Here is a 10832-nt window from a genome sequence, read left to right as displayed (position 1 = left end):
CTTTCTTTTATTTATTGCACTTTATAATTTAATTGCATTATATATATAAGATGTAGAAAAGTTGTAGATATTGATACGTACTTATGACATGATATTATATAACTTGCTTTGGAAAGATTATAATATTTTATTTTGCCAACTATTATTTTAAGCATTTTGTTCAACCTTTTATCTTATAACATTCAATTCATTTGTTTTCTTAGCAACCGGAACATGTACATAGTTGCATGTTAATGTTTTGTTTTCAACAAAATATAACATGCACGTAATTTATAAAACTTAGCATATTTTATTAATAATTATTATGTTATTTCGAAACACGCTAGGCAGTGACGAATCTAGACCGTGATTTGAGGTAAGGCGCAATTCAACTAAAAAAATTAAAATATTATACTCTTAAAAGTATGCACTAAATATATATATATTTTTAATTAAAATAGGGCATTCTTGATATAAAAACTATTTACCTATTTTAAAGGTAATTTTTTTGAAAAGTAAAATTGGGGTAGGGCTCAGGCACAGCCTAGCCCTACCCTAGCTCCGTGCCTGACGCTAGAACTATATATATATATATATATATATATATATATATATATATATATATATATTGAGATTTAAATATTTTAATCTCTATAACTTAATAATTAAATAGTATAAATTTTAGGGGTTTAAATATTTTATTAATTTGTTTGAAATTATAATAAGTTTAGGGGCATAAACATTAATTTTTGATAATTTATGGAAAGATTAAAAATTAGGATTAATTTTTATATATGTTACGTCTCAATAATGGAAATCACGATAAGCCATAATTCCTGACATTTATAAGTCCATTTTCGTAATTAATTCTTGATTCGATCCAAATTTTCATCTTAAACTCATAAACGTGCAAGTGGAGGTTGGAAAAAATATCGTACATAATTCATAAAATTGAAATATAAATTTATCCAAATCCTTTTTAGCCATATTCATGCCAACGTTTTTACTAAAAATATAAAATAACAATATATAAATAAAATAAATTAATAAAATAAAGTCATTGTCTTGAGATCTTTGTTCATCAATTGATTAAAACTTACGAGGACATTAAAGTTGAACTATTTTACAAGAAAAGTGCTATTTAAACCAACCATTTTAATTCATCTTATTGCATCGCTTTACGTGACATGTTTTTACTTGCTCAATTTCTATCAAAAAAATATACTCCCTCCGTCCCACTCTAATTGACAAAATAACTAAATTACAATAATCAATACAAACTAATAAATGATATGGAGAGTTACTTGTATACCCTTCTATTGATAATAGAGCTAATTAATGCTATTAGTATATTAATCAAATTTTCATTAAATATTCACCATTTTTCCATAAAATACATGATTATAAATGAGGGTAAAGATGGAATATTTAAAAAAAATTATAGTTATGTTAGTTTTGTCAATTAGAATGGGACACCAAAAACTCCATATTTTGTCAATTAGAGTGGAACGAAGGGAGTATGTTTTAATTTCCCACTTTAAATTGATCCACTCGTGTATTGTCATATCAAATGGTATAATAAGATGGATTAAAATTGATTGGTTAAATAGCATCACCCATTCAACAATTCTAGAGTTTAGAGACTATAGTTGGATCTTTATTATAAGAGTCAACTTCTTCTTTAATTTGTTGGAATTTCAAAATTAAGCCTAGATAATTTCAGACTATTATTGATTAATTGATTTGGGTCATTCTTTTATTGTGGAATATTAGATTTATAGAGAATTTATCGCTCCTTTTTTTCTGAATGGTTGATGTTTTAACGAGAACGATTCTAATTGGTTTACTTTAATGAGTTAAATCTAATTATTAATATTAATCTAATTAGTTATCTTATTTTAAATTCTTAATTACAAGTTTCCTTTTTTCAGTAACTCTTTCAATTATATTTATTTGTAATAAAAAAAATTAAGTCATAAAAATTAAGTTTAGATAATTTAGGCTTCACTCAGAAATTTTAAAAAATTGTAAACTCATTTATATATAAACGCTAAAGCTAGCTGTTAGGTTATAAATGTTTTAAAATAATGTTTATAAATTAAATACTTAAAAATAAATATAATCGTTAAATCTAGCTAATTTTAAAATTGTAAATTAGGTAGTCTTGTTATATTTTTTTTAAATCAACCAAAATAACGGGCTAAAATAAAATTTAAATTCACCATTTTCGAATGCGCTTGGAGAGACCGAGACTTGGTGATTAGGCTAGGCGTTTAGAAAGAAAATTGGACTCTAGATTGAGTGAGTCAAAAGGCACTACTTTCAAGCCAAGATTATTCATTTAGTTTTCTCGGCAATGTACCTAATTGATTACCAATCCTAAAAGAAATTCCTATTGCCAAATTTTGCCTTTTCTGTGCCTTGTACAATTCCTTGTTAGCTACATATGGACATCTTTCAATATGTTAGATTTCTTTACGAATAAACAATTGTATAATGTGTTTTGATTGTCTAATTGTTAAAATTAAAAATTCGTGTTAAAATTATAAAGCATGCTAAAATTTCTAATTTTAAAGCAATTAAGTCAGAGTTTTAACATACTAAGATTCCACATATATTAATTTTCTAGTAGAAGGTTCGAATGAGAATCTTTAATTTAATTCAGAAATCTAACAAATGGAGTTAAATGGTAATTAAGACTTCACCTCAGTGACTAAATAACAATTAGCCCTCTTCTTCTTCTTCTTCTTCTTCTTCTTTTGTCGCTTTCATTTCAATTAGCATATTTTCCGCGCGATGCAGCGGAATATTAAAGGTCATACAACAAAAGATTCCTTCAAATAGTTTAGTTGTATTATTTTAATAATAATTTATCAAATTTTAATCACGTTTTATTATTTAAGTTTATCATTTATTTTCTTGATAGAAATATTTTGACATATTTTAGGAGATATTTTTAATCTTTTTAATCATTCTAATTATTTAAAAAATAAATGAAATTTTATAAAATATGATGACAATTTTATCACTATTATTTATACTTTATAGAATCACATTATATTGAACTATTTTGGACACAAATATTTTTTTTTAATATGTTTAAATACCTTGAATTTAAATTTAATTTAAATTTTAAATATTTAACAATCAAATGGCGATTTAAAATAACTTTTGAAAGACAAAAATAAAACACTCTAATTGAAGAAAACTTATTTTTTTTTATGGAACTTATATTTATGAGAAGAAATTTTTTTAATGGACATTTAAAATACACACACGCGTGTTTATTTTAACTTTTTTTTTTCACAACCACTTCTATTAGTAACTTATGTCATCACGTTTTATACATAAAAGTAACTAAAGGATATTATTTGTCATAAAAAAAATTATCATTTATATTTATATCATATTTGACGATATTTTATATATGTGAAATTATATTTTTTAAAATTATATTATATATCTTTAAATTTTAAAATACACATAACGTATGCATACAAATATTAAATATCTTCCAAAAATTCAAAATTAAATATACAATTTTTTTTATGAATAAATATACATAGTTTCATATTTTTAGTTTTTTTATAGCCACTATTGTATTTTTTTGTATCCCCAATTAACAGAGTAAAATAATTGTGATTGTACAAAATATAATTTTTTTTTAATAAATTTATTTTATTAATAGATTAATAAGATCTCACAATTTAAAATTTAGTTAATTTTCCAAAAATAATTAATTTGTTAAAGAATAAAATTTAAGGATTGAAGTGTCACTTTAATACATAGAAGAACCCTCTTTTGGCTTATTAGGCGTTGGCTTTGACCAAAAAGAAGCAGTGTTGGCTCTACAATTCAATATCATGTCGTTTCCAACCATTTTAAATATCCCCAACCCAATATTTGCTTCCATTATTTCTGTCGTTTGGCAATGATGTCGTTTTTCTCTTAGCTTTAATGTATACTATAATGGTTATTATTCTCAGTTCACCGTACTCCGCCCTCTGATGAGAAAAGTCCCTCTCGGCGCAAAGCTCATAACTACCATAACCGAAACAACCGCCAAACAACAACAACAACTAATAAAACTTAACTGCCAATTAGCAAATCTCACTCGCTCACACCAATTCAACAATGCACTCCACCTGTTCGACAAAATTCGTACGCATTACCATCACCTCAAACCAGACCATTACACTCTCTCCGCAACACTCACCGCCTGTGCAAACTCACGCGCCGCCGCTTTCGGCGGCAAGCTTCACTCTTACTCCATTAAATCCAGCCTTAAAGCGTACACCCATGTCGCAAATACCCTTCTCTCTTTGTACGCCAAATTGCAAGATATTGACTCGGTTCAGTCGGTTTTTGATGAGATTGATTACCCAAGTGAGTATTCTTATACAACTCTTTTATCTGCTTGTACTAAAATGGATCGGGTGGGTTATGCATGTAAGGTGTTCGATGAAATGCCGCAGAGAGACCTTGAAGTGTGGAACGCGATGATTACGGGGTGTATGGAGAGTGGGAATGAAGAGATTGGGATTAGTTTGTTTAGAGATATGTGTAGATTGGGAGTTAAGCATGATAATTATAGTATAGCAAGTGTTTTAAGTGGGTGCGAATTGGTGTCGATAGATTTCGGTATGCAAGTTCATCCGCTAGTGGTTAAGACTGGCTCTTTGGTTAGACCTTCTGTTGTTAATTCTCTGATTACTATGTATTTTAACAGGGAAAACGTTGAGGAGGCGTGTTTGGTTTTTAAAGAAGCTGAGGATTCCGTGCGGAATCAAATTACTTACAATGTGATGATTGATGGTTTGATAGGTGTTGGGAGTTTTGATGATGCCCTGATAATGTTCAGAAAGATGCTAAGGCGTTGTCTTAGGCCTACGGAATTCACTTTGGTGAGTTTTATGGGATCTTGCTTGGATGCTGATTTTGGGTATCAATGTCATGCTCTAGCAATCAAGATGGGTTTTGAGGCTTGTACATTTATAGGGTAACCATGTATTCAAATCTTGGCGAGCTGAATGCGGCTCGCGTGGTTTTTGAGAGACTGCCAAAGAAGGATCTTGTTTCTTGGAATACTATGATATCCAGCTATGCTCAAGGAAATTTTAGTGAATGGGCAATTTTGACCTTCCTGGAAATGCGAAGAACTGGGACTGAACCCGATGACTTTACCTTTGGAAGCTTGTTGGCTAGCTTAGAGCTTGTAGAAATTGTGGAAATGGTACATGCCGTTGTGGTCAGAAACAGTCTCATTTCAAATATGCAAGTTTCTAACGCATTGATTTCTGCATATTCCAAGAATGGCAATATAGAAAAAGCCTATCAAATATTTGGGGACATGTCCTCTAGAAATATCATATCCTGGAATTCTATTATTTCTGGGTTCCTATTAAATGAGCTCCCGTTGGTAGGCTTAGAGAAATTCGTCGAGTTACAGCTGACGAAACTCAGGCCAAATGAGTGTACCATCAGTATTGTTCTAAGTATATGTGCTGGCATTTCATCTCTTAGACAAGGTAAACAGGTTCATGGTTATATAATGAGATTACAGTTTACTTCAGAAGGGTCTTTAGGTAATATCCTTATTACGATGTATGCTAAATGTGGGCTTATAGATTGGTCATCTCGAGTATTCAATTCAATGACCAAACGATATGTAGTTACATGGAACGCCTTGATATCCGCTTATGCACAACATGGTAAAGGAAATGAAGCTGTGCAATGTTTTGAGGCAATGCAACGCTTATCTACAGTCCGGCCAAATGATGTCACATTTACGATAATTCTTTCGGCTTGCAGCCATGTCGGTCTGGTTGATGACGGAGTATGGATTTTCAACTCCATGGTTGATAAATACGGAGTTATTCCCGGAATTGATCATTTTTCTTGTATAGCTGATCTTTTAGGCCGAGCTGGGTATTTTGATGAAGTGGAAAAGATAATGAAAAGTGAACATTTTGAAGCTCATCCTAAGATTTATTGGTCATTGTTAAGTGCTTGTGCAGCTCATGGTAATCTAAAGCTCGGAAGATTAGTCGCGGAGTTTCTTCTTCAATCCGAAGAGAATCGTCCATCAGTATATGTGGTTCTATCTAATATTTATGCAGCTGCTGGTCAATGGGAAGAAGTAACTAACATAAGGCATTTGATTGATAACACTAGAGTGAAGAAGCAACCTGGGTATAGCTGGATTAGCTCATAAAGACCATATGCGCGTAACCCAGTAGAATCGACATACTGGGAAGTTTGAACTCAATTTGATGTTAAAATTTGAAATTTAATGTTTAACCCGAACTTAATCTAACTTCATTTTAAAACCTCGAATTTGGTGGAAGAATTGAGAATCGAACTTGGCTCGACTCAGCCAATTATCTATACAAATATTTAAAAATAAATTTTAATATAAATATAAAGATAAAGATGAAGATTTTTTATGTAAATATATATTAATAAAGGATAAAATAAATTAATTAATTGGACTCCCATGCAGAACCTAATATTCTGATGCATGAATTCGACAATTGACTTGAGTAGTTCGAATTCAAACTCTAATCAGCTAATATTGAGTTGGTTTTGGTATTTTTAAAATTAATTTTGAGTAATTTATGAATTGATTAGACTCGGTTATACTACTAACACCATATTCTTCAATTCCTTCTATTTTTACTTGATGATTATAAATGGTACACCATCTTAGGTTACATAGCTATATATTTTCCATACTATTTCTGTTCAAAATTAAATTCTTCTATGCTTCCATTTCCATAAAAGTTGATTTATTTCATGATTTCTACTATAAAACAAACAATTATTGCTAATATGATTATCCTAAAGTGCTAATAGCTCAAGTATTTTTAAGGTTGATAAAAGAGCAAACTACTCTAAGACCCCTCACATTTGATATAATTAACATTTTGGCCCCTCCTGTTTGAAACTCGAACTCTGTCCTCCCTCAGTTTCACTTCCGTCAACTATGACATCCTTCTGTTAGTATTTTGACGTTTAAATACACAGTCAAGGCAGAAAGATCTGGTCAAACTAAAAATATTATATTTAATCACAAATTTACCCTTGGATATGAAACTCACCGTTTCTTGTGTTCTATATTATTCCAAAACTAAACCCCCCTCTTTCTTATCGTCTTTGTTAAACAAAAATTAGGGTTTTAAAAAATTTCCCATTTTCTTCTTATCTTCTATTATATTTCTTTGAAATCTCATTTCAATGTCTTCCTCAAATAATACTAGCTATGGATATGAAGCACCAAAATATATTAATAGATTTTGTGGCTGCGGAAAAAAAAGCTGCTGTGAAGATTTGTGAGAATAATAAGAATAAGAACAGGTTATATTATGCTTGTGCCGAAGGTTCTTGCCGTGGATTTTTAGGTTGTTGCGTTCCATTTGATGTAGGTGGTGATTCCATGAATATAGATTGGTCAGATGTCAATTACCGAAACGATATATCTATCCTAAAAGAAGAAATTAGAAGCTTGAATGAGCATTTCCAGAAAATACAGTTTTCTCATTATGTCTATCGATGCAAAACGAAAACAAAATGTATGGCTTTTACAACCTATGCACCAATGAGCAATTTAAAAAAAAGACAATTTCCTCTCTATCTATGATTAATGAAATTTCATCAAAACCAAATGCATGGAATTTCATCAAAACCAAAATAAAATATCTCTACAAAACTATGGTTGAGAGAAGCTTCCATGTTGAGTTGCACCACCTCTGCCAACTCTTGACGTACCTCCAACTTTTGATCCACCTCTACCTCTTGATACACCTCTACCTCTTGATCCACTTTGTCCACCTCTACCTCTTGATCCACCTCTACCTCTTGTAGGCTGAACATATGAGAAGGTTGAGGCTTCAGTACTTTCAGCATTTCTTCCTTCCTGCAGTACTCAAACATAGCCAATTTACAAGTGATAAAGCAAACAATAATATACAACCTGATAACAATAACAAATTGCAAAACAGAAACTCACAGGTTGCACATGAGAAGATCTTGAGGCTTCATTAATTTCAGCATTTCTAGCTTCCTATAATATATAAATAACGTTATGAAATAATATATACAAGCTATCTTTTAATTTGTTGGCAATCCACTTAGCAGTAACAAAAGCTGATTTGTTGTCCATCGCCCGTATGCAAGTATGATCGTCTTTAAGAGTTTTGACCATAAACGTCACTCCATCCGGTGTTAGTGAACCATGAATCCTCCATTTGCAATCAGCCCCTATACATTGTGCCGTAACTCTTTTGGTATCATTTTTATCCTTGCGAATAATATAACCACCTTTAATGCTGTAATCAGCTAAGATATCCCTAAAAGTCTGAATGCTTTTAAATGTTTGCCCTTCACAAAACACAATTTCTTCCTCCTTGTCAACTGTGAATGGTATACTGTATAAACCTTTAAGAGGATCCCTTACTTTTTTCCTTCTTGTACACTTGCTTTCTGGTTCATCTTCAGAAGATGAACTCTTCTCTAAATCTCCTTCGCCAACATCACTCAGTTTATCTTCGTCCGTTGTCTCACTAAAATCAGCATCATTGCTAGCATCGCTATTAGAACTATCACTGTCACTATCAGTCTCATTTATTTCATCTTCATCCATCCACTCATTATCGTCGCTGTCGGAAAATTGAAACTCATTGAAAGGTTCATTCTCATCATCAGAATTCAGTCTTGGAGGCTTAAGACTTCTGCACCTTCTTGCATTTGGCATACTCCTCTGAATCTGTCTCCCTCTACCTGTCGTTCTACCTCTAACTGTCTGAGTTGTAACTTCTGCCTGTGCAATACCTTTTGCATGTGTAACACCATGTGCCTGTGTAACGCACTCTGCCATTGATACGAGTTCTTCCTCTGTTATGATCTCTTCTTCTATTACACCCTCAGTCTGGGTTGTAACACCTGCCTGCATAACATCCGCTACCTGTGTAACTTCCTCTGCCCGTGTAGCACTCTCTCCATGTATAACACCATATGCCAGTTCAATACCTTCTGCCAATGATAAGAATTCTGCCTCTTCTTGAGTTATAACATCTTTTTGAATTACAATCTCTTTCTGCGTAGAAATCATATTTCCAGGCAGGCTAACCCTAGGACCACCACCATCTTCTATAGTAACATATCTTTCAAGCACAATTATAGGAACTATACATTCTAGCTTATACCAGCTAAACATGAAATCTACGTCATTATCGCAGGTTATTCGAAGACCATTATCAGAAAAAACATCAATGAAATCTGTTCCAATCTTAAACACCCTGTGACAGTCCTCTAATAAGTGAAAATATGTGTAGTGCTCATGAGATACCTTACTTATAATTTTCTCTTCTTCTTTAAATTTCAATTTCAGATCATAACTATTTGCATATGTTCCCTAAAAATGATAAAACAAAATCACAAATTAACACGATTCATAAATACTCAAAATCCATGCATTCCACAAATAAATGAAACCCATTTTATTCAACAGCTCCAATTTAACAAATCACAAACCTAACAACCCTAATTCAATAAATCAACAAAACCCATTTAAAAATCAACAGTTCTAATGCAACAAATCACAAACTTAATATTCCTAATAAAACAAATTAACAAAACCCATTTCACAATACTCAAATATCAATAGAATACAAAATTATTTGATAGAAAAACAATGGAACATAAATGGCGTACCTGTGCAAGTTCTTCTCTAGAAGAAACAGACTCTACTACTGACAACTTTCTAAACCCGATATTCTGGTTTTCTCCCATTACTTATGTCTTGTTTCATTAACGAAGTACTGATAGTATTAGGTTGTTAGATGAAGATATTACTAAACAGATGGAGAGTTAGAGACATTTTTGTTTGAATTAGTACAAAATGAGAAGAATCCTAATTTTGTAATACAAAAACGATAGCATTCTTAACTTATTAATACGTCACCGTTTCTATTTGCTTTTTTAAGCTTTTCTATATTAACTAAAACGACGACGTTATATATGAAGGGCCTTATGGTATTTTCATGTGTTATTAACGGAAAAATTATAAAAAAGTAACGGAAGGGTGTAATCGTTCGCATAAATGAAACTGAGGGAGGACAGAGTTCGAGTTTCAAACAGGAGGGGCCAAACTGTTAATTATATCAAATGTGAGGGGTCTTAGAGTAGTTTGCTCTTGATAAAATTGATTGTTTGTCGACAAATTGTCCTTTAGCACTTTCTGGACACGGCAAACTTGACGAAAAATCTTATTGAACTTGTGGTTATGATGAACTTTCCCAACTGCCAAATTAATTCATCATAAAAGGAAAGTTCATCCCAATCTCTAAATTTATATGTCATAGTCAGTTAATTCACGTTTGCAGTCTACCTAAAAATTTCTTTTTAAAGAAAACTGTTAAGTATGATTTTAATCAACTCGGACTCATGAGTTTAAGACCGCAAAAATTATTTATTCATTCATAATTAAGGTTGTGCAAAAATCAAATTAAATCGAGAAACCAAACCAAATCAAAGGTTGGTGTTAGACTCGGTGAATATGGTTCGATTTGATGTTCAGTTTGGAGAATTTTGAAGTTCGATTAATGGTCCAGTAAGGTGATTTGTAAAACTAAAATAACCAAAAAAAAAATCAAAGAATATAAACTTCCTAAATTTACGAATTCTTTTGTTTGATTTTATATATAAATTTATGAACTTTTCTTTTACTTGTCTAGTTTCCAAGGCTTTTGTTCGATTTTGGCTCAAAAATTCTGAACATGTCAATAAACTTAAAACAAATAAATAAAGCAAAACCAAACCAATCGAAAAATTCAGTAAAAAAAATTGGTGTTTTA

General features: G+C 31.3%; 1 protein-coding gene and 1 pseudogene across 1 annotated transcript; one reads left to right on the top strand and one right to left on the bottom strand.

Moving 5' to 3' along the window:
- The first annotated feature begins 3874 nt into the window (after positions 1–3874).
- LOC126654546 (pentatricopeptide repeat-containing protein At3g49740-like) lies at positions 3875–6300 on the top strand (annotated as a pseudogene).
- A 1194-nt stretch (positions 6301–7494) lies between these two features.
- On the bottom strand, positions 7495–9896 carry LOC126655917 (uncharacterized). Its single transcript, XM_056106500.1, has 3 exons — positions 9691–9896; positions 7988–9391; positions 7495–7894 (listed from the first exon to the last, which is right to left on the bottom strand). Exons 1-2 carry the CDS (start codon positions 9766–9768, stop codon positions 8042–8044), a joined length of 1428 nt encoding a protein of 475 aa, XP_055962475.1. The 5' UTR covers positions 9769–9896; the 3' UTR covers positions 7495–7894; positions 7988–8041.
- Positions 9897–10832: the final 936 nt, after the last annotated feature.

The sequence above is a fragment of the Mercurialis annua genome, linkage group LG7 (genome assembly GCF_937616625.2).
Source record: "Mercurialis annua linkage group LG7, ddMerAnnu1.2, whole genome shotgun sequence".
NCBI lineage: Eukaryota > Viridiplantae > Streptophyta > Magnoliopsida > Malpighiales > Euphorbiaceae > Mercurialis > Mercurialis annua.
The sequence above is the reverse complement of the archived record's forward strand: the minus strand, read 5'-3'. Positions and strand labels throughout refer to the sequence as shown.